Below are 25,730 nucleotides of genomic sequence, written 5' to 3'. Positions count from 1 at the left end.
CTCACATAAAAGAGGGAAGAAAGAGCTTTTACAATGGAGGGGAAGAGGGGGGAAAAGAAAGAAAATAACTAAGCCTTACTCTCATGGGATTTGGCTTAAGGAGGGAATAACACACATTCAATTGGATATGGAAATCTATTTTACCCTGCAGGAAGGCAAGCGGGAAGGGGATAGGAGAAGGAAGATAACAGAAGTGACAGCAAATTGGGGAAAGGGACAATCGGAAGCAAACACTATTGTTAAGGGAGCGAATGGAATAAATGAAAGGCAGGACAGGACAGAGGGAAATATGGTTAGTCTTTTACAACATAACAATTATGGAAGTGCTTTGCATTGTTACACATGTATGACCTATAATAAATTGCTTGTTTTCTCAAATGAGGGTGCGTGGAGAGGGAGGGAGAGAATATGGAACTCAAAGTTTTAATAATGAATGTTAAAAACTGTTTTAAAATGCAACTGGAAATTAAGCTATACAAGCAATGGAGTATAGAAATCTATTTTGTCCTACAGGAAAATAGAGGGGAAGGGGGATGGAAGAAGGGTAGGTAATAGAAGGGGGGATAGATTGGAGGAAGGGGTGGATGAGGTGCATGCTATCCTGGGTGGGGGATAGGGAGTAATGAGGAGAAAATTTTGAATTAAAATTCTTGTGGAAGTGAATGTTAAGAACTGAAAAATAAACTATATATTAAAAAAAAACTTTTGTTAGTCTATGTTTATCACTGATTGTATCGATGACCTAGAAAAATCAAGAAGAGATTAAAATATGTTGTGTTCTCTTTAAGAAATCTGAGGAATGTGAAAAACAAATCTCCATCAAAATTGTTTATAGTTTTTGTGTTTCAATCAGTTTCAGATATCTGGAAAATTCACTTGAAAGTTCCCAATAATTTCAGATAAATGAGGTACTAGTGAAACTTTTTTCCACTGCTAGTGTAACTCCTATACAATGGTAATGTGGAACTGGAATTCAGGAGAGAAACTGTATCTGAATATATGGATATGGAAGTCATCTGCACAAAGACGATAGTAGAATTCAACTGAGCTGACAAGATGAAAAAAAAAAGAATTTATGGAGTATTCATTATAGTAGATGACTCTAATGTCTACACACATTCAGCATCAGCACTTCTAGAACTCCAGTTCTACATATTACCAACTACCAAGTGTACACTTTGAACTGAATGTTCCATATGCATCTCTAACTCACCATGTCTAAAACAGAAATAATCATCTGCTTGTCAAAATCCTCCTCTCCTCATCAAAACCACTTGGTATTGACTAAGAAACAGAGAGGTAGACAAGTGGAATAGACTTGGCACTCAAGACGCAGTAGGCAAGGAATATAGCAACCTTCTGTTTGATAAACCCAAGGACCCCAGCTTCTGGGATAAGAACTCACTGTTTGACAAAAATTGCTGGGAAAACTGGATAACAGTGTGGCAGAAATTAGGCACAGACCCATACCTGACACCGTACACAAGAATAAAGTCCAAATGGGTACATGATTTAGGTATAAAGATTGATACCATGAATAAACTGGAGAAGCAAGGAATAGTGTATTTATCAGATCTATGGAGAAGGGAAGAATTTTTTACTAAAGGAGAGATAGAAAGCATTATGAAATGCAAAATGGATAACTTTGATTACATTAAACTGAGAAGTTTTTGCACAACCAAACCCAATGCAACCAAAATCCAGAGGGATGTAGTAAATTGGGAAAGAATTTTTACAGCTAAGCTTGGGGATAAAGGCCTCATTTCTAGAATATATAGAGAACTGACTCAAATGTATAATCATACAAGTCATTCCCCAATTGATAAATGGTCAAAGGATATGAACAGGCAATTTTCAGAGGAAGAAATTAAAGCTGTCTATAATCATATGAAAAAATGCTCTAAATCACTATTGATTAGAGAGATGCAAATCAAAACAACTCTGAGGTACCACATCACACCTATAAGATTGTCAAACATGACAGAACAAGAAAATGATAAATGCTGGAGAGGATGTGGGAGAGTTGGAACACTAATTCATTGTTGGTGGAGCTGCGAGCACATCCAACCATTCTGGAGAACAATTTGGAACTATGCCCAAAGGGCTACAAAAATGTGCATACCCTTTGACCCAGCAATATTGCTACTAGGACTGTATCCCCAAGAGAGCATAAAAATGGGAAAGGGTCCCACATGTACAAAAATATTTATAGCAGCACTTTTTGTAGTTGCCAAAAACTGGAAGTCAAGGGGATGTCCATCAATTGGGGAATGGCTGAATAAATTATGGTATATGAATGTAATGGAGTACTATTGTGCTATAAGAAATGATGAACAAGAAGACTTCAGAGAGGCCTGGAAGGACTTATATGACCTGATGCTGAGTGAAAGGAGCAGAACCAGGAGAACTTTGTGCACAGCAACGACCACAGTGTGTGAGAGTTTTTTCTGGTAGACTTGGAATTTCGTAATAACGCAAGAACTTCTTAAAAAAAAAAAAAATCCCAATGGTGGTTCTCAAGGCAAAATGCCTTCCACACTCAGAGAAAGAAATATGGAAGTCATTCGCAAAATGTAGCAGATAATGTTTGTGTATGTGTATGTTTTTGTGTATCATGTTTTGATTTGTTATATGATTTCTTTCATTTATTTTAGTCTGACTACATAGCATGACTATAGTGAAAATATACTCAATAGGAAAGTATATGTAGAACCTATACAGAATTGTATGCAGTCGTGGGGAGGGAGGGGGGTGGTGGGGGGTAGGTGTGGGGGGGATAAAATCTCAATTGTATGGCAGTGATTGTTAAACATTAAGAAATAAAAAAATAAAAAAATAAAAAATCCTCCTCTCCTCTTCCTAGCTTCCATATTTCTTTTGAGGTCAGCACAATTCTTCCAGCTACTCAGGTTTGCAACCTCTGAGTCATACTTAATACTTCCTTCTACCTCAGCCTCCAAGTTGTCAAGATTTCTTGACTTTTCACATCCATCACATTTCTCACATCAGCTTTCTTCTCTTTATTCACACAATACCAACCTACCTGAGGTTCTCATTATCTGTTGCCTGCACCACTGAAAAAGATTTCTAATCATTCTCCCTGGATCTAGCTTCTCCTTTCTCCCATTCATTCTACACGGAGCTGACAAAATCCTGTTACTTATCTTCTGAAGATGCTCTCCTGCCTCATCTCCCAAACCAATTCTTTTTTCTCAAAGGACATCTCAATCTCTCCTTAGATATCATCCTTAGATATTCTGCCAGGTCCTCACCCCTGCTCTAACCTCACAATACCCACTTCCTGACCTAAATTCTATAATAAACCAGTTCAACTCTGCACAGTCTCAAATCTTTTGCCTCCAGTTTACCAATGCTGAATCCTGGACTACTTCAACTATCTTTCTTATTCTCCTACTCATGTGCTGGTCAACAAACTGGGGGAAATCATATAAACCAAATCTACTACAGATTTCTATCATCTAATCTCAAGAGAGTCCTTATCACATCCAGGCAATTCTTTTACTCCTTCCCTTCTCTCTTTGTTAAGCAGTTAAATATTCTGTTACACAGTAATCTTGAATTCCTTGTTTCACTACCATTTGCCACTTATGACTTGTTTCCAGTTTGTGATCTACTTTTTGATTTTTTCAAACATGCCCAATAGTTTTTTCCTAATTTATTATTTATCTTTAGTATTCACTTTTTAAGATATCTGAGTTCCTGAGTTCTTTCCATCCTTTCCACCCCTTGCTTACCTATTGAGAAGACAAGAAATGTGACAGCATTTATACATGTGAAAGTATGCAAAATTGTATTTCCATATTACCATGTTGCATTTTTTTTAAAGTAAGAAAAATAAAGTGAAAAAATTATGCTTCAATTCAGTTCTCTGGAGATGGATAACATTTTTCTTCATAAGTCCTTTGGAATTTTCTTGGATCATTACATTGATCAGAATAGCTAAATCACAGTCAATCATCATGCAATATTGCTGTTACTGTGTACAGGGTTCTTTTGGTTCTGCTAGCTTCACTGTACATAGTAAGTTCAGGCCCTCACCAACTCTAGCTCCTGGATTCCGTAACAACCTTTTAATTTGTCATCTTGCCTTATTTCCCCTCTCCAATTCATTACACAACTGACAAAGTGATTTTCCTAAAATACATGCCTGACCATGTCTCATTTCCCTACTCAATAAACTCTAAAGGCTTCCTATTACCTCAAAGATCAAATATAAACACCTCCATTTAGCTTTATAGTCCTTTACATACAATACTGTCTAGGCCAGACTGTTTTTGCTGTTTAATCTCATATATGATACTCCATTTCCTGTCTTGGCATGTGTGCACATGTGTGCAGTGTCCCCCATCTTACCTCTGACTCTTGAATTCCTTTAGGACTCTGTTCAAACACCCGTTTCTACAGGAGGGCTAATCCTCTGAGCTATTACTCCCCTCTACCCCCGTAATATCATTAAAGTGGGTGCTAACAAATTTTGGGTGAAATATAAACTTCTCTCTTTGCTGTTTAAAGCCTTTTAAAACCTAGCTCCAGCCTACCTTTCAAAGCATACTGCACATATGCCTCCTTCACTCTCTAACCAAATGGGTCTATTAGTTGTTTTTTTTTATACAACATCCTGCTTCCCATTCTTAGTACCTTTGTGTAGGCTCCCTCTCATCCCCCTCAAATCCTAGAAAGCACCCTTTTCTCACTTAGACCTCTGGGAATCTCTAGCTTTCTTCAAGGTGTAGTGAGGTGCCACCTCCCACTGAAAGCCTATCCTGATCTCCCCACAACTGTCAAGTGTTTTGCTCTAGAAATTATTTTGTGTATATTTTGTATTTATATATTCATCACACAACCTGTTTTTCTCTCAGTGAAAGCTCTTTGAAGGCAGAGACCCTTCAAGGTGTTTTTGTTTTTTGTCTGGTGCCTAAAATACAGTAGGTACTTAAAAAATGTTTGATGAATGAATGTAAACTGTACTCATATACCAAAATCATAATTAGAAGGCTTCAAAGGAATGAAATTCTATTAAAATTATAGATCTTTTTGGTTCACACAAGTGTAACTGTTACAATTTAACTACAAATATACTTCATATCATCAATCCCAATTAAATATTATCCTTATCTAATATATTTCATTAATTCAATTAACAGTTACTGAGTCTAAGGTGCAAAGAAATAATAATATACTAATATGCAGATTAAGAGTTATACTTGACTTCACAAGGCAAGGTAAAGATCAACATAAATAGCAAGAAATTAATCAGACAAGATAAGAGAATAAAAACATACTTTGGAAGCTGAACAAAGCTTTCCATTTAATTACATAATCAGATACCGCTAATTAATGTAAAGGTATAAAAATACTTACTTGTGATTTGCATGTGACTTCAATAACATCTCTTCCAGGTTCATCAAAATTTTCATTACCTTCAGTTTCAGAAAAGAGTAGGTGAGAAAAATTTTCACTATTTGGGTGACGTTCCACAACTGGTTTTTTCTATATTAAGAAAAAAATAAAACACAAATGAAATACTAACTTATCAACAAGCATTTATTAAACTGTTATTCTGTACCAGACACTGCACTAGGAATACAAAGACAAGAGAGAAATATTTTATTCCCAGAAGGATCTTACATTTTATTAGGGGAAATGACATGTGCAAAGTAAATACAAAATAATTTCACAGGGAATGGGTAAAGAATTGAGTAAAATCAAGGAAAAGTCTCCAGTAGGAGGATAGTGGATCTTTTTTTTTCTTTTAAACTGCATCTAGTCATCTTACCTTGGCTGAAGTACAGGTATTAATCATAGTGCTGATTCACCTCTATAGGCACAAGCACACTGACTTGCTCTGTTTTTTAACTGGGCTAATTTGTGCCTCCTCAGGCAAGTTGGTGGCTACCCACTACAGGGCATTCTCCATCTGAATACTGAACTTAGTACAGATTTAGCCCATAATTCAGCTTAGCCCATGGAACTCAAGCTCAAGAGATCCACCAAACTCATCCTACCAATATGCAACACCACACCCAGCTTTAAGTTGAAATAAACTAGGGATTCTAATTCATGAATTAAAAAAAAATTATAAAACTCTTACTATGTGCAAAGCATTGTGCATATAATTAGAAAAACAAGGCAGTCCCTCTTCTCAAGGAGTTTTTTTTCTAAAAGAGGAAGATAATACACATTAGAAGTTTCAGCGGTAAGTCAGAGGGATAGGCTCCAGACTTTGAGTGCAGCAACAAATCACACAATAATATATCTTTGTCACTTCTGTTAAAAAAACCACATCTATTTCTGATGCTGGACCATTTGCCAGGAGGAAGGTATTGGGAAAGTTTCTTTCCAAGTCTTCAGTTGCTGAGATTGTGAATGAGGGAAAGCAGGTACAGCACCTGCAGAAAAGGCTGACTAACTGCATCCCCACAAGAGTTGCTTGTCTGGACAATGCTGACGATTTGGTAGTCAGTCTAGAGGGCACAGCTGTTTCTAGGATATGGGGAATTAGTAGGAAGAGTCGGTAAGCATGCCTCTTTAATACAAGGGCTGCTCTCCTAGATGATGGCTCCAGGTGTCAGACTAGAGCAGTAGGGCACTGCAATTCCTGAGGGTCCAAGACTTTGGGTTCTGTTTCCACAGGTGGTATGATAAGAGGTAGTTACTGAAGTGGTAGTGGTAGTGTGGCACATGCCATGTCTCATCTTCCCCACTGGGGGCAATTGGTAAATAATTGGTGGCAGAGGATAGAAGAGAATGGTGTGTCCCTTTTTCATAAAGTTTGCTCCCCTGGATGATAGTTGTGGAGTGAAGGGTAGGGTAGAGGCAGAGCTTGTGACCTAAGCATATCACTATTTCCAAGTCTCTGGGAGCTTATGTGCCCATCTGTGGGCAGTGGTTGGTAACCAGTGATTTCACAGACCAAAATTCTATTTCCTACAAATCACTCCCCTCAATTATGGCTATTGGGAAAAGGCTAAAAGCAGGACCTAGGGATAGGTCTGGGGAAGGGAGAGAGGGATCACTGAAATCCCCAGGGCTCCCAGAACTTCACCATAGTAAGGCACAGCAGCTAAAGACAATTTTCTTTGAGCATTTCAAAGGTATATAAATGTGACATAGAGGTTCTTGTGTAAGAACAGTAAAGTCACAATGGGTTAATTGTAGAATGAGTAAAGAGAATATGTAACATGTTGATCAACAGACTGGAATCAAATTGTAAAGAGCTTTAAAGGTCAGAGGAGTGTGTACGTAATTCTAGAAGCCTCAAGAAACCACTAAAGCTTCCTGATGGTATCTAGCCACCGCCCCCAATCCCAATCTAGCCATTACCTGCACCTCCAATATCAAACTTCCTCATATGCCTTACTGCCTCAGTAGAACAGCAACTGTGCTCATGTTGTCAACCACATCATCCATTTAGGTTCAGACAGGACCACAATGGCCAGCCAATCAGAAAGCAGCCCTAACAGGACATGGACCAGGATATCTGACCACTAAATTAGCCTAAGTGGACACCTGCTCAGTAATAGCAAAGAACTGTCCGAAGGTGAACTTAAGATATAGAGAAGCTTATTATATTATCATTATCATAAATTACTGCCTCCCTCACAGGGCTTTTCTGTATGCATTCTGGGTAACAGCATGTGCAATTCCACCAAGGTTAGGACCCCTCCCATATCAATAAGCCCCTCCTACATTTTAATATCCATATATTCCATGATGATGTAATGGCATCTTTTGCTCAGAACTTAGCCCACTTTCTGAGAGGTATAATTATCAATAAATGCCTTTGCTTGGGTTGGAGATGGTCCAAGTCTGTGAATTCTTTTGAGACGACCCCATAACACACCTTGAACCTCAAAATTTAATCAAGGAATTAATCAGCATTTTTAAAATGCTTATTATTATGTGCTAGGCATTAAGCTAAGCACTAGGAATATATCAAGAAAAAAAATAGTCCCCGTCCTCAAGGAATTAATACTTTCACCAGGTAACACAAGTACACATATAGGTATATGCAATATATATAAATATATACATATATATTTATATGAAGTAGATACAAAGTAACTTTAGAGATACACACTGACAGCTGTTGGGGGGGAAGGTGGCACAGGAAAGACCCCTTGCAGAAGGCAGCACTAGATCTAAGTCTTAAAGGAAGCCAGGAAGGGTAGGAGGGCTACGTCTTCCAAATATTTGGGCCAATCAGTGAAAAAGCACAGAGACTCTGCAGAATTGGGGGCTTCACATGTGAGAAAGAGTAAGTAAGCAGGTATGGACAGAACTGGGGAGATGTAAGGGGATGAGGTGGCAGAGTCTTAAATAACAAAGTAGTTTGTATTCAGTCTCAGAAGTAAGAGAGATCCAATAGTTTATTGAGTGGAGGGAGGTGAGTAGATGACAGAGACCAATTTTTTTTTTTAATTGCTTACAACTATGTGAGGGATGAATTGAACTAGAGTGGAGATGGTCTTCCGGATAACCAATGTCATCATTAGTTGCTCCCTATTATCAAATATGATACACCACAAATTCCTTAGCTTTAGTCTGCCTTCCTAGATTTATTTCACACAACTCTCACCATACTGCAGACAAAAGGGTCTACCTGCTATTACTCAAATTTGGCATTTCATCTCCCATCTCCACATTTTCCCCAAGTTGCTCCTCATGCTCAGAATGCTCTTGTGCTTTACTTTCTTTTAGAAGCCCTAGTTTCCCTAAAGATTTAGCCCATTTGTGGAACTTCTAGTGGCTGTCTTTTCTGACATGCCCCAACTCCCATCATCAGTGCTTTCATTTTCCTCCAATGATTATGTTTATACCTATCTAAGTATACTTTACATGTCTTTCTGTCCACCACAGGGAAGATGTATGCTTCTTTAGTTAAGTTTTTCTTTTGTCTTTGTATTTGCAGCACCTAACAAAGTCCCTCATACATACTGGGCACTGAATAAATGCTTCTTGGATTCTATCAGATGCTGTAGTTCTTTCAGGATAATAGAATTTTTCTGAGAACAAGGACTACTTCAATTTTGTCTTGATATACCCCTCCTCCCTCACCACTCCAGCATCTATCACAGTGCCTTGCAGACTTAATTCAGTTCAATTCTATGGTATACATCAGTGATGCTTTAAATGTACACTTCTATCAAAATCATCTTGAGTCTTTACCTAGCTTGCATCAGAAAAGTACCTCTTAGGTGTAGATTGATTACACAAATTACATTTATTCCAAATCATAAGGCATTTATTATGAAACAAAACATACTTTAAACATCCATACCTGCTCTGAAGGTACACTCCTGAATGTGAAGTCAGGAACAACAGGTTGTACAAGAGTTTTTTCAAAATTTATAAAAGCCTCTGACTTGATGGGACGAATTTTCTTTTTCTGTGCTACAGCCTAAAGAAGGTATTCAAAACAATATTTTTTGGCAAAAGTATCACGTAGCTTTAAATGTTACCACTTAATTATTCATATAAGGTGTGACTATAGACAACGAGGCTGCTTTTGTGAGAGCTATCGGAGGTCAGAATGATAACTCTTATCAATATCTTCTAAGTTTAGGAAGCAATACTCTCAAAGCTGATCACTCAGTTTTGAGATTGCAGCTATGCAAAAAAAAAAAATTTATGTTTTATTTCAGAAGTAAAAACAAAATTAAAAAAATCTGTTCTTGGCATGTCCAAAGAAGCTTATGGAAATGATGTGATGTCAATTTTGGTTGAAATAAAAAATTTAAATAATACAGGGAAGATGTTCTAAATGATAAATGAAAGATGTGTAATCATAAGCATATGACACATATTTTAGCTTCCTTTTCTACACAAAGATACCTTAAATAGCTACCTCAATGTTGTTGTCTCAAATGAGATAATAAATGTTAAATGCTTAAGTGTCTACTATTATCATTGATTATTACTATTCAGTTAACTGCAAAGTCTAAACCAGAAATTCAATTTCCTGGCTTCTATGTAAGGCTCTTGTACTCTCTATGTACAGCAGACTGCCATCTATATTCAATCAGATAATTAATGATGAAAATAACTTGAAAGGTTCATTTAGATAAGACTTATTCTGAAAGAAAACTTGATTTTGACAAAAGTTTTTTACAAAAATGGGAATATATATGTTTGGAGTAATGAGCATGAACAGCAAAGACTTAACATCCGTTCTGATTGCTAAGTTTAAAGTTGAACAAAACAAAAAATCTGGGAAGACTATATAAGCAGAGATTACACAGGAAAAAATGTCATAGGACCCATAGCAAAGCATAAAAATATACAAACAGAAAATCCAAATATCACTGAGATGTGAGAAAACATGCATATTAAAACTACAAAGACAATGTTGAATATAACTTCTTTGATTTAAATGGGCTTGTTCATGAAGAATTCATCCCACTAGGTAAAAAAATTCAATCAGGCTAAATTACAGGAACAACTCCCTTCTCTGTATATCACTTAATAAAATCAATAATCATTAATTAAATTTTAAAAGGCTCTTAAAACTGTATATATTCCAAGTGCTATGTAAATCAGTTATTGTTACTGTTATTGTCATTGTTACTGAGAAATGAGACAACACTCAAGACTTAAAAGTTTTGATATATTTATAAAACTATTCTCAAGTAAAAAGATTTATATTTACCAAAAGGAAAAAAGAAAAAGAAAAATTTAACTAAATTAGTGTCAAATAAATGATCTTAAATCTAAAACACACCATTCCTAAGGTTAAAAGTTTCATAAAGTTTTTTTTTTTGTTTTAAAGAAACAATAGGCATGAAGAATCGAAAGATTTATGCAATCTGATATAAAGTGAAGTAAACAGAGCCAAGGAAAAAAATTACATAATGACTACAACAACGTAAATGGAAAGAACTACAAAATCATGCAAAGTGAATGTTGAACAATTTCTAAGAGGTATGGTTCTAAAGATGAAATATGAGAAGACATTCTACCTCCTTTGCCAGAGGTAAGAAGTCTAAGGGGTGTTATATACTGCATATATTTTCAGAATTTTTCTATAGACTGATCAGTTTTGCTGATTTTTTTTCTTGTTTAAATTTAAATTTGCCATATGTAATGACTGAGGGATGGAGGATGGGAAAGGTATGGAAGAAATTTGTGTAATTTTTAAAAAATTTTGAAATAAAAGAGATGTGCTGGAGGTCAGAAAAAGGTAGGATGTTTTAAAGGCCCCTTCTAACATATCTTACAATTAATTTACTTATAATTAATTTTTGGAATATAATACATTTTATGCATTCAAGTATCAGATAATTTACATAATTTGACAATGAATTTACCTTATCCAAGTTACACAGCTCCTTGTGTTTTTTCATAACTAAATTCAAAATATCACAGACAATCTGTATCTTCCATTCAACAAAACCATACTGGAAAAACTGTTTTTTTGTCAAAATTGGTTTATAATGAAATTTATCTCGAAGAAGCTGTGAAATCAAAAAACAAAAATCAACATGGAATTTATTTTCAAAATAAGAATTCTTCCTGTTTAGAATATTACCTTAGTGTGTATGGGACAAGGTATTTATCTGAATTGCTTTCCTAGAGTATAAAATGATGTCTGTCTTAATTGGAACAGTATATACTGATAGTTTACTGGATTGTAGCTATTTTGAGTTCTCAGTGGCCTGAAATATACAAAATGAACTACAGCTAAACGACTTAAGAGGAAGAATATAAAAATTAGGAGACAATAAATGGAACACTAGAAGCCCAGCTAGACAAATAGCACAACAAGCAGAAGCATAATTAATATGAATTAATATTGAGTAAGTCAGTATTTCCCAGGGGTGGAAGGTAGCAATTCAACATTCTGGAGACCTTTCGCTAGGTCCTATCTTTGTGTTAGATAGAAGGATGCCCTGAAATGAGAATGTGATATAAAAGCAATAGGTAGCAGTAAAATGGAAAAAAAGTTGCATGAACAATAATGCAACACCTGGATTAGCCATCTGTTATAAGTCTTCTCCTGTCATGATTTAATCAATTTATTTGCTTTGTAATGTTCTATTTGCCACATTGGGTGTCTTCTAACTCTTTTACTGTGCAAAGTATTCATGATACATAGGCATGAGGCTTGCAAAAAGTCTATAAGCCCTTGGCCTCTTTTGCTTCTTTTTTTTTATAAAAAGTCTATAAGCCCTTGGCCTCTTTTGCTTCTTTTTTTTTTTATAAGTCATTTCTTTTCTTAATTTTTATTTAATATTTCATTTTTCCTCAGTAACATGTAAAAACAGTTTTAACACTCATTTTTAAAACTATGAATTTTAAATTCTCTTCCTCTTTCCCCACTCCCCCGCATGGAGAAGGCAAGTGATTCAATATAGGTTATACATATGTAGTCATGCAAAACACTTCCATAATAGTCATGTTGTCAATGACTGTATTTCCCTCCATCCTATTCCTCCTTCTGCTTATTCTATTCTCTCTCTCCTTTCACAATTTCCTTCCCCAAAAGTGTTTTGCTTCTGACAACATCTGCCCTCCCTATCACCCACTCCCCCTTCTTTTATCTCCTTCCCCCCACTTTCCTGTAGGGTAAGATAGATTTTATACCCAACTGAGTGTATATGTTATTCCCTCTTTGAACCAATTCTGATGAGAGTAAGGCTCACTCACTTTCCCCCTTCATCTCCCCTCTCTTCCCCTTCACTGTAAAAGCTTTTTCTTGCCTCTTTTATGTGAGTTAATTTACCTCATTCTACCTCTTCTTTTCTTTCTCCCAGGACATTTCTCTCACCTCTTAATTTTATTTTTTAAATATCATGCCATCATATTCAACTCAAACCTGTGTCTTCTGTCCTTCTAACTGCTCTAATAATGAGAAAGGTCTTATGAGTTACAAGTATCATCTTTCCATGCAGGAATGTAAACAGTTTAATAAATCCCTTATGATATCTTTTTTTCCTGTTTGCCTTTTCATGCTTCTCTTGAGCCTTGTATTTGAAAGTCAAATTTTCTATTTAGCTCTGTTCTTTTCTCAAGAATGCTTGAAAGTCCTCTATTTCACTGAATGCCTCTTTTGTTTCTTAACTTCAACATTTCCTAACATTTGTCACTGTTCTCCCCTTTGCTCACCACTGAAATCACTGAATACTAAGGGAAACTGAAGAAGTGAGGCTCTGTGAGGAACAGAGAAAAGGTAGTATGTGCCAGGAAAGAGAACCATCACCACCGCCACCACATCTATTAGAGAGCCTGGACAGACATAGTCCAAGACTGAAGCCAAGAACCGTGGGGATAGAATATCCTCCAAATCATCAGTCCTGCTTCCAATGAACTAACTTCCTTGCCACTACTATCATACAGCAGCCAACAGTCCTTCCAAAAATAGTCATTCCAGTGGCAGTACATTGTTTTTTTTCCTCCCCTTCCCTTTTACTTCCTCCCTCCCCACCCAGGCCCTGCTTCCAACCCAGCCCTTGGAGCCATCATACTGAGAAACAATTTCCATCAAGATATGGCCTGACAACTACTTCTGCAGGTACTTCAGTAACAGCTACTAAAGATTCAGAAAGAATGTAAATGGCACCAATGTCCCTGGCTCTGTAAAATGGTTCATTGTTTCATAGACAACATACGAGACACATTGAAGTTTTTGGTCTCCAGCCTCTAACAGGTTCATATGTGATCTGGTCAGACAGGAAGACAGCTTTGGAGGGGTTAATAATCTTACTTTATTCTAGTCCAGACTTCTCAAAGGATTGGTGATAATGGGAGCACCAACTCTTACAGCATTCCCTAATCACCCTTCTCACAGGGGCTGGCATGAAAGGTGCACTCCCCTAAATCCCCTCAAGCCTCAATGGGGACCGGCTGAGGTGGGTGAATGCATTCCTGTATGCATTACCCAAATCCCAAATGGGTTCCCCACTCACTGACCAGTGCTTACTTGCTTTATAGGGCAATAGACAAAGAAGGCATCTTGCCAACAATAAGTTCACAGGTTTACTTTAGCAATATTGTCATTCTGTGCAAGTGCAGCAACTATCACATTATGTCACCCCATTTCTCAAGGCATAGCCACAGTAGGACTGTTTATCACTGATTCTAGGAGTTACTATCTAGAATCTTTGGAGCTATTCTGGGAGTTATTATCTAACACCTGAAAACTAGACACTGCCATGGCCATGGATTCTGAAAAACTAAACTAAAAGGATAACAAAATCCTCCTTACTTACATTCATCATCAGAGATTTTTATCAATGGAAATAGTATTGAAGAAGAGGCATTGCCTCACAAACCTGGGACCTTTCTATCTGAATTGTAGCTGTGAATTTTGTATGTGTTGTCTCTCTCCTTGGGAATGTGAGCTCATTAAGAGAGAGAACTGTCTCTCACTTTTGTATTTGCATCCTCAGCAGTTAACATAGTGCTTTCCATAAAGTAAATACTTAGTAAATAAATGGCTCTTCATCCAGATGATCACTACATATACTACTGTGGGCAAGAATCCCATAGAAGAAATGGAACAACCCTCATAGTCAATAAAAGGGTGAAAAAAGCAGTATTGGGGTATAATCTCCAAAATGACTGAATGACATCTGTTTGAATCTAAAGCAAACCATTCAACATCACAGTATTACAATTCTATCCTCCAACCATTTCTACTGGAGAGGTCAAAGTTGATCAGTTCTATCAAGGCCTACAGTATCTTCTAGAAATATCACCAAAAAAAGATGTCACATTCACCAAAGAGGATTGGAATGCTAAAGCAGGAAATCAAAAGATAATTGAAACAACAGGCATGTTTGGCCTTGGAGTGCAAAATGAAGCAGGGCAGAGACTAATAGAGCTCTGTCAAGATAACTCACTGATCATAACAAACACTTTTTCAACAACCCACGGCAACTTTACACATGGACATCACATGGAAAAATACAGAAATCAGACTGACTATACACTTCGTATCCAATGGTGGAGAAGCTTTATACAGTCAGTTAAAACCAGACTTAGTTAATTATGGATCAGATCATGAGTTTCTCATTTTAAAATTCAGACTTAAATTGAAGGACAGGAAGCTATCAGATCATATAGGTATGACCTAAATAACATGACTTATGAATAAGAAGATTTAAGGGATTAGACCTGGTAGATAACAGTGTCTGAAGAACAAGGACAAAGATTTGCAATACTGTATACGAAGCAGCTACAAAAAAAACATTCCAAAGAAAAAGCAGAGCAAGAAAGCAAAATTGCTGTCGACAAGGCTTTACAAGTAGCAGAGGAAAGAAGGAAAGGGAAAGATATACCCAAATGAATGCGAAACTAAGGTTTTCTTAAATGAACAATGCAAAAAAAAAGAAAACACCAGAATAGGAAAGATGAGATCTCTTCAAGAAAATTAGAGATATAAAGGAAATGTTTCATGCAAAAAAAGGGCATGATAAAAGACAAAACACGGTAGGGATTTAACAGAAGCAGAAGAAATTAAGAAGATGTAGAAAGAATATACCAAAGAACTATACAAGAAAGAACTCAACATCACCAATAAACTCAATGGTGTGACTATGGATGTAGAGCCAGACATCCTGGAGAATGAAGTGGGCCTTGAAAAGCAATAAGACTAGTGGAGGTGATATAATTCCAACTGAGCTATTTAATACCCTAAAAGATGATGCTGTTAAAATGCTACACTCAATACGCCAGCAATCTGGAAAACATAAGAGTAGCCAATGGATTGGAAAAGATCAGTTTACATCCTAAACCTAAAGAAGGGCAAATATAAAATGTGGTTATTTCCACTACAATCATTTAAACTACATTTAAACTCACAAACCTGGGACCTTTCTATCTGAATTGTAGCTGTGAATTTTGTATGTGTTGTCTCTCTCCTTGGGAATGTGAGCTCATTAAGAGAGAGAACTGTCTCTCACTTTTGTATTTGCATCCTCAGCAGTTAACATAGTGCTTTCCATAAAGTAATTCATTTAAACTACAATCATTAGGCACCATGCAAAAGAATATGATCAAGTGTTTCACGAAATATTTCCTCTTGTGTTTTGGAAGACAATGAAACCAATTACATGGTTGACCTTTCCAAGGTAATGCAAGACACCATTCCATCCTCCTTGAATATCTCGCCTGCTCTCATTAGAGTGGGAATGTCAATACAGATATAGTTCAGTTCAATGTTTCAACTGATTGGTCACAGGATAAGCATTTCTTATAGGGAATGTCAATAGCTTAATCAATGTTTACAGATATCATAAAAAGGAGGAAGAACAAATATACATGAGGAAAACTGATCTATATGTTGGTTAGAACATAGTTTTTAGAGGAAAGAGTAATGGGAAAAAAGTGGGTAATAATGTAGAAGCCTCTAATGTTAGGGTAAGGAGTGTGAACTTTACTGGGCAGCAGAGAAAAACTAAAAAAATTCACTATTCATATGCAATGATTTTAAAGATGCCTGATAAGCTATGCCTACCTAAGTTTTCTTTACTGCATATTAAAGCATACTGAGGATTAAAAAGCAAGTTAGCCCAATATAACAAAAATTATATTACCAAAGATAATGCTACATCAATCAAACTATCAAAGGGATACTTTATAGAACTCAAGAAAATAGCAAAATTCACTTGGAGGAAAACAGCCAGAATATCAAGTGAAATAATGAAAAAAGGTAGGAATGAGACATGAATAGCACTTCCCAAACCTAAGCTGCCTTTCTCTATAGAATTTAGTTTAAAACATACTACTTATCCTTCTACTTGAACACTCTTCAAATCCACTCTTCCTAAATCTGATCTCATTTCCACTCATTTCATCAACAACAAAATTAGGTCCCTGTTACTGACAAATTATATACAAAATACCACTTTCCTATGGTGGGTTTTTCACTTCTTGATGAATGAATTAGCAACTCTATTTCGGCCAGAGAGACTTTCAACAGACATCTGGATAATTAAAACACACATCACTATTTTGTGCTTTTGTGCCTAATTTAATACCAGTTTCCTAAACTTCTTATCTAATGTCTCTTTTTATCCAGGTAGTCTGCTGCTGCTGTTTGTCCCTCATTCTCGAAGAAGACCATGACATAAGAGAGGTGATGCAATGACCAGAAGTGAAGGAAGGAATGAAAGTAGATAGGTAAGTAGGTAGGTTGCCCAACTGGCCGGTTCCACATTGGCCCCAGTGGGCAGCTCCTTTTCTACTCACAGAGGTTGCTGTTTGTCCTTCATTCTCAAAGAGGACCATGACATCAAGGAGGTGATACAATGGCATATAAGTGAATTGGACTTAAGTGAGGGAGAACTATGCAAAGTCACCAGCCTCACTTTTTCCTCTGGAGCCATCTGGGTCATTTGGCCAGATGTAGATCAGGACAACTGGAGATGGCCCAGGATGCAGTAGGGAACCTTGGCCTTTTCAAGGTAAGGTTTTTAACAGGTCACAGTTTGACGGAGGCAATGTCTATTCAGTTATCAAGACTTAATAAGAAATGAGACAAAGAATGGCATCTTTAAAAAACAAAAGGTGGTCTACTACACACATTCCACTGACAATTCTGTTGCTGTTTCTACCTCTACTTACCAATCAATCAACAAGCAAGAATTATTAAGTACCTGTTCTGTCTCAAGCACTGTTAGGAACTGGAGATTATAAAGACAAAAGTGAAACTTGCTACCTACAAAGGGCTTATATGCTCTTGGGGGAAACAATTAAAATAATTTTGTAGGGAGGACATTAGAAGCTAGGGAAAATCAGTAAGTTTAAAGGTAGAACTTAAGCTAAGAGGTAAACAAGGCCTTTTAAGAGGCGAAAGTGAAGAGGCACTGTATTCCAGATGGCGGGGGCAGGGGGCGCTGCAGCCAGTACAAAGGCATGGAGATGAAAGATTGAGTACTGTGCATGAAAAACCACAAGAAAGCCAAACTGTCTGGACTGCAGAGAGGGAGAGTAATGTATAAAGTTAGAAATACAGGTTAAGGTAAGATTGTGAATGACTTTCTTAAACATCAGAGTTTATATTTGATCCTACAGGTGATAGGAAGCCACTGAAGATTATTAATGAGAGGAGTATCATGTGTACTAGGAAAATTACTTTGGCAGCTATATGGATGAGGCAAGGAAGCTTAATTAGGAGGCTACTGTAATAGACCAGGCAAAATATTAAGAATGAGGGCCTGACTAGAGGGGCGACCACATGAAAAGAGAGGAAGGGATACATGAGAGAGGTCCTGATTGTCAATTGATTGGATATAAATGACTGACATTGACAGCCCAGTTATCTGGAAGGAAGCTAGCTAATTTTGGAATCGGTGACATAGTTAGAATCTTTAAAACTGTTCTAAGGGAGATGGCCACAGTCAGTAGAACATGCAATAACCTAGTATTTCCAAGTCATTCCATCTTAATGATGTTACACTCTTATGTGTAATAACACATGTTCAACAGTTTCATCAAAACAACTTTTAGAGTCTTCTCTACATTTTTGGTGAACTCCTTCTGGAGGTATTGGTAAAGTCATACACTATTAAACAGTTAACTAGATAAAGCATCTCAGGCACTTACTGTGTTCCAGGCACTGTTTTAAGTGTTGGGGAAAGAAACAGGAAAATAAGAAAGTCCCTATGCTCAAAGGGTTTGCATTCTAATAAAAGAGGACAAAACATAAAAGAGGATACAGAAAGGGGAAGGTGGAGAAGGGTGGAAGTCCTGAGAGTCAGTTGAGCTGGGAATGAAGTGAGTAAGTTTAGGGGCCCTCAAGAAATGGCAGTGTGTGCTAGGAACTCATCAATCAAGCGAGAAGGATCCAGAGTTCTCCTGATAGACCTGACCTAGATCCTTGTAGCTGAGAAGATTTAAGGCTTTGATAGTTTTACATACATGTTCGTGTCCATAAATGAGGAGAAGGTGAGAGTGAGGGTGAAGGAACCCTGAATTGGGCTTTGGACACATTACACTTGAGATACCTTTGGAATGTCTATTTTGAAAGGTCTAATAGGTAGTTGCAGTAAAACTACTACTCAGGCGAAAGGTAAATTTTGGGCATACAGATTTGGTACTCATTTTCATTGAGATAATTAAATCAATAGAAGCAGATGAGATCATTAAGTGAGATAGTGTCCTGAGAGATGAGAAGAGGGTCTGATACACAGAGCCTTAGGATATGACTACAGTTAAGGGATATGAAATGCATAATGATGCAGCAGAGGAGACTGAGAAGTCTTCAGCCAAATGTTCTGCATAATGTTTCCCCATTCTGATTTCATTTCCTTACATGAACAGAACTTCCTAATAATTGAGTATATCCTCTACACTGCTGCTAAAGTGATTTTCCTTAAGCTCATTCCCTACTTAAGAAATTCCATTAGCTTTATACCACTTCACAAATAAAATAAAATCCTCTGTCTTTTAAAGCTCTTCTCAACCTGGCCTCAACCTATATTTCCAAGTTTACTGTACATTACTAATCCCCCTGCATCCAAAGACTCAAACTAGTCTTCTCTTTGCCTTCATACATAATATTCTATTTCTTATTTTCATGTCTCTGCAGTGGTTTTCCCTGATATTTAGAAAGTACTCTCCTTACCCCTACCTCACAGAATCTCTTTTTCCTTCAAAACATCACTCAAGTACCAGCTTCTACATGAAACCTTTCCTGATCCTCTCAAGTGCAAGTATCCTTCCTCTCAAACTACTCTGAATGTATTTATTCCCTTTATATTTATATAGAATTTACTTACATAAGGTCTTACTATCACCTCTGTTAAAAGACAAGTTCCTTGAGAGTAAGAACTATTTCACTCATTGAATTTGTATCTTCAGCACCCAGCACAGTACCTGACACAAAGGAAGTGCTTAATAAATACCTGTCCACTAATTTATACACATAATTCTACTTTATCCTGCTTCTTCTGAATAAGGTATAGTCTTCCAGAGTCAAATTCTAGTCACAGATCCATCAAATGAAATCTCAATAATACCTATGAAGTCAAACATGGTACCTTATTAGAATATCCAATTCATCCACCTCATCACCCAATTTTAGTTAATTTCTCCCAAAATTTAATGAAGACTTTCCAACTTACCCATTTCCATTTGGGACATCATCATCCTTCAAATCACATAAGCTCAAATTTTGAAGTCATCTTTGACTCTTCCCTTTTCTAAAGAAACCACATTCAATCAGATAATAATTCCTATAGATTCCAACTAAAAAAATCTCTAACTCCATTCCTTCACTCACAACCCCAGTAATGGCCCTGTTCATTCCCTGCATTATTGTACAGCATCTTAACTAAACTCTGACTCCAAACATTTCTATTCCCCAATCCAGCCTTCACAAGTCCCCCAAAATAATCTCACTATCTCACTAATGCACAAGTTTTACCACTTTCCCTCTCATACTCAAGAACGTTTAGTGATTCTCTGCTATTTATAGGATAAAGTACAAACTTCTGCAACTGGCACGGAAGGTCTTCCACAATGTGGTTTTCCCTTATCTTTGCAGCCTCATTTTAACAACACTGTAACAATTCAGACTTTAATTTCCAATTTAATTAGAATGCTCACTTGCATTCTTGCCATGTATCCACATAGGCTACCATAAGGAGGCTGAAATGCTATAGATATGAGAAGGAAGAGTGGTGCAAAAGTAAAGCGACTCCTAAACTGGAGAGAAAACTTATTAGAGAGATCTTGGATACAAGAGAGGCAGGAAGATTATGATGGTAGGGGAAGGAGGAGGAAGAGAGGGGTGGTGAAGGGAAATATACCATAGTGGACAGGTTGCTAGTATGGAGCAAATAGTGAAGAATGACCAAGCTCAGCCTCGGTATCAAGTCAGACATCCACTGAACATATTAAGTTACGTGGCATGAGAACACTATGAAGAACAATAGTAGCATGTGAGAGGGAAAGATTAAGTAGTATCAAGTAAAAGTCTGATTAATTTTATGTGGATCAATGACTCCAGAGATTATAAACAAGCAGAAACCTAAGGTTTAAAATTTTTTGATGATTAATTGGGATTATTTTAGATTAACCAGTCTAATAATGACAAAAAACTGGAACATTCTACACTGGTAAGTGACATGGGTTCTAGCATTAGCTCTCCTAACTAGTCATATGTCTTTAGGCAAATCCCTTAAATTTTCTGAGTCTCACTTTCTTCTGTAGAAGATAACTAAATAAAATTTAAGATTTATTTCATGAACAATTCTAAAAATGGATATTGAGTTTTGTTTGCTTTAGTAGGACAAAGAACTATTACTATCACTTGATAAAACTGCTTAAATTATTAACACCTAGAATGGAGTCAAAAGTATTCTGGTACTATAACACATTTAAATTTTACAGGAGGTTTAAAAAGAAATCATACCTAAGAGACCAAGTTCATTCAAGAGTTCCTTTACATGTGTTACAAAAGATTTAATTCATGATACACTGAACTACAGAATGCAATGAATGCAGTTACATATCTTACCTCTACCAAATGCCATGTTATTACTTTTAAACTGACAAGAGATATACACTTAAAAACTTCCATTTACGAAAAATCTAGTTTTTAAACACCATTATTCAAACAGCTACTGCTAAAATCATAGGATAGACATATCCTAACAGTCAATTACAAACATAAACCTCACTTTAATCAGTAATTTAATAGTTTCTTGTTCTATAAATTTACAATACCTTATAGACAGAATCAACGAACCGATAATCATTCTTTGCTGTGAGTTCTGTATTAGAGATGACCAAAAATTCTGCTACGTAAGTTGAATATGAAGTCAGGGAATGGCTGATAATAGGCAAATATGCTGCAGGATCTCCTTTTACTAAACTGTTAAAAGAAAAAAAAAAGTGTTTGAATGATCCCACAAAATTAGACCCTTAAAATTTTGTTAAGATGTTTCCTTTTAAAATGCTGCCATGGACCTGAGGTAGTGGTAAATCCCTGTAATCCCTGCTACGGGGGAACAATAAGACTGGCCAGCTGCTTGGTGCTGTGGCACAGCAGGGCGAGCTCCAGGAGCAGACGTACTAGTTAGCTCAAGGAGGGGTAAACTAGCTCAGTTCAGAAATAAGGCAGACCAGAGCTTCCATAAGGATCAGTGGTAGGATCAAGTCTGTGAGTGGCCACCATACTTCGAGCCTAAGTAGGATAGACAGATACAGTCTCAAAAGAAAAAGAAGAAAAGCTACCATGAAATTATCTACTCAAAGTAAGTTCCACTGTGGAGAACCTTACCTTAGATAAAAAAGTAATCCAATAACTGCTGGTTATCAACAAAGTCTGAATTAAGTAACTTCCCACAGCCTGCTTTAATATTAAAAATGAAAAGTTTAACACTTGAATATAGTGATATTTCATTCAACATTTACACACACAGAAAAGGTGGCACATTAATTTAAAATAAATAGCAAAACTTCAGAAAACTAACTACAACTAGCTGAAAAGTAACTGGGGGAGGGGGATTGCAAAGATAAACTTACAGGTAAATTATATTAAACATTCTTTATCGTAAGATAATACATATTATACACAAACTCTTGGAAAACTGAGGGAAAAAATACATCAAACTCCCTTTGAGACAAATATAATATTACTTTGTGGTAGGAGGAAGCAAAGAGAATTATATATATCAATATCACTAATAAAATACTAATATAAAATTTTAAGTAAAATCCTAGCAGAAAAATTACAGTAATATAGCAAAATATGGGTCTTTATGACCAAGCTTTTAAAATGAGAGATGGAAGAACAATTCAACGCTAGAATAAGCAATCATACTGAAAACAAACGTTCCAAATTACATTATATAAATAGAAAAAGAAAAAACATTAGACAAAATACAGCATTCATTTATGCCCCAAAAGAAGAACTCATGAAAGATTAATACAGAGAGGCAATTTTTAATGCGCTAAAAATGTAAATACCTAAGATTAACTTGCAAAGAAGTATTCCCAATAAACTCTTAAATGAAAGATTCAAAATACCGCACTGATACTGACATAATTCTAGAAATGCTAGCAATAGAAAAACTATCCCTATTTGTTTTCAACGCAGTGGTTTGAGTAGAAAACCCTACAGAACTAGTAGAGAAGCTTATTGAAATAATAGCTTCAATAAAGTTGCAGGATACAAAATAAAACTGCAAAAATTAAGAGTATTTTTATACAGTAACAATAAATTTCAGGAGGAAATAATAGCAAGGGATGCTCCAATCAAAATAACTGTAAAATGCATGAAATAAATGATCTACTAACCATGGATCTCTATACATCTAAATACAATTACAAAACATTCTTTAAAGAAATAAAGACCTCCTTGAAGTGTGAGGGATATTCATTGGTTTCATAAGTATCAACACAATAAATATTATTTACCTGACAGAAAAATAACAACATACTTAAACAAATTTGCACTATACAAACAGAACTAAAAAGATACTTTGAAGAACTAAACAAAATAAAAAAATTTATTTGGAGAAATAAAAAATCTAGAATGTCAAGGGATATAATGAAAAAAATAGAAATGTAAGGAGAATAACACTTTTGGACCTCAATTTTTAATATACAGAAAAAATTATCAAAACTACTGGTATTGCAAAAATATTTATAAAAATGTTTTTGTGGCAAAAAAAAAAATGTAAATTAAGGGGATGGCCATCAACTGGGGAATGGCTGAACAAGTTGTGGTATATGACTGGGACAGAAAACTACTGTGCCAGAAAAAAAGACAAGCAGGATAGCTTCAGAAAAAAAACAGGGAAAACTTATATGTACAGTGTACAGTATTATGTACAGTGAAGCTAGCAGAACCAAAAGAATACTGTACATAGTAATAGCAATACTGCATGATGATCAACTGTGAGTAATTTAGCTATTCTGATCAATATAACGATCCAAGAAAATTCCAAAGGACTTAGGATGAAAAATGTTATCCATGTCCAGAGAACTGATGAACAGCAAACTGAAGAATATTTTTTTCACTATGTTTCTTGCTTTAAAAAATACAACATATATGGAAGTATATTTTTGCATTATTTCACATGTATAAATCTACCACATTTCTTGTCTTCTCAATGGGTGGGCAAGTGGTGGAAAGGATGGCAAGAACTTGGGAACTCAAAATTTTTAAAAAATGAATAGTAAAAATAATAAATTAGAAAAAACTATTGGGACGATTTTTAAAAATCAAAAAGTAGATTAAAAACTGGAAACAAGGCATAAGTGGCAAATGGTAGGGAAGCAAGGAATTCAAGAGAATTGTGTAAAAGAGTAACAGGAAGTGCTTAACACAGGGTCAGAACTGGGAAAGGAGGAAAGTGAAGCCAGGAGGAGACTAGGAAAGACTTAAGAGTGCAGGAACTCAATGTCACAATGAGGATAAAAACAGGTTTGGAAGAAGTGACACACAAGGACAAAAAGAGCTCTAACAGATAAATAAATGGAATGCAATGGATTACAATAATGAGAATACTTAGATTAACAAGAGGAAATACAAAACTGAACAAAAGAATCAAATGATCAGGAAAACTAGTAAAAGAAAGTAAAACAAAATAATTCAGACCACTGAGAATAGTAAACATGAAAATTAAAACATCCTTAAAATTTTACTTTACACACACATGCACACAGCAAATTACCAAAGAGGATAAAAGATGGAAAGAGTTAAAATTATGGGAAAGATTGACATGGCAATATATTGTGTTAGATCATATTACCAAAGAGGATAAAAGATGGAAAAGAGTTAAAATTATGGGAAAGATTGACATGGCAATATATTGTGTTAGATCATATTACCAAAGAGGATAAAAGATGGAAAAGGGTTAAAATTATGGGAAAGATTGACATGGCAATATATTGTTTTAGATCATATGAAATGATCTAACTGTTCTGGAAAACAATATGGAATTTTTCCAGAAATACTGACAAACTGCTAGTTATGCAATGCAAAGCTAGCATCTTTGATGCTTCCAGAAAGGTAAGAGATAAGAGGTCCCAAGATAACAAAATTTTCAGAGCATAACTTTTTATTATAGCAAAATAACTAGGAAAAAATAACCTACTGAGTGGAGAATGGCTGAACAAATTACAGTTTATTAAAGTAAATTAATTATTGTACTATAATAATAAACAGCAAATAAGAGGAATTTGGAGAAATTTGGAAAGAAATGCATGTAGAACCAAGAAAACAATATATGCAATGATTACAATGACGGAAATTAAAATATTACGAAAAGGCAGTTAAATTCAGATTCACTGCAGCCTTGGCTTTGGAGAACAGATGATGATACATACTAACCTTCTCTTAGTAAAGAAGTGGGAGAGACTGTTATAGATGCAGAATATTGCATATGCTGTTAGACCTAGTTATTGTGTTAGTCGATTTTGCTTAACTGTTTTTGTTTGTTAAAGGGATGGTTCAAAAGGAAGAAAATTACTTAGGGTCAATAACTGTCTGATTTAGATGGTTTATTGGTGGAGGGTGAGGAGAGAGAATGAAAGGAGAGCAAGGACTAGCTTAGATGAGTTTATAAGAAGTCCTTCTACATCTATCACTCTCAAAGATGCATGAGAAAACCATATAATACTGAAATGTGTTTTTGTAATCTGTACAAAACTGCTAGTTAACAAGACATTTCAAGTTCTTAAAGTTTTATATGTGTGTGTGTGTATAAATAAAATTAGTAAAAAATCTAAGTGTTCCTATAACTCCACAAATT

The 25,730-nt window shown here is 35.9% G+C and overlaps 1 protein-coding gene across 14 annotated transcripts in view; it reads right to left on the bottom strand.

Annotated features, from left to right (window-relative positions):
- Positions 1-25,730, bottom strand: part of CEP44 (centrosomal protein 44) — a 58,941-nt gene that overhangs the window by 26,909 nt on the left and 6,302 nt on the right. For 13 of the 14 annotated variants that reach the window (XR_011970099.1, XR_011970104.1, XR_011970098.1 and 10 more), the window contains exons 3-6: positions 21,694-21,841; positions 11,328-11,474; positions 9,302-9,421; positions 5,383-5,511 (exon numbers count right to left, since the gene is read on the bottom strand). Coding sequence is in view for 6 of the 14 variants with exons in the window: in XM_072622592.1 (XP_072478693.1) it covers positions 5,383-5,511; positions 9,302-9,421; positions 11,328-11,474; positions 21,694-21,841 (544 nt within the window). In the remaining 8 variants the exon portion in view is untranslated. The remainder of the gene's footprint in view (positions 1-5,382; positions 5,512-9,301; positions 9,422-11,327; positions 11,475-21,693; positions 21,842-25,730) is intronic. The other variant, XR_011970105.1, reaches the window with a different exon arrangement.

Source organism: Notamacropus eugenii, chromosome 7, assembly GCF_028372415.1.
Source record: "Notamacropus eugenii isolate mMacEug1 chromosome 7, mMacEug1.pri_v2, whole genome shotgun sequence".
NCBI classification, from domain to species: domain Eukaryota; kingdom Metazoa; phylum Chordata; class Mammalia; order Diprotodontia; family Macropodidae; genus Notamacropus; species Notamacropus eugenii.
This window is presented reverse-complemented; position numbering and strand designations above follow the sequence as displayed.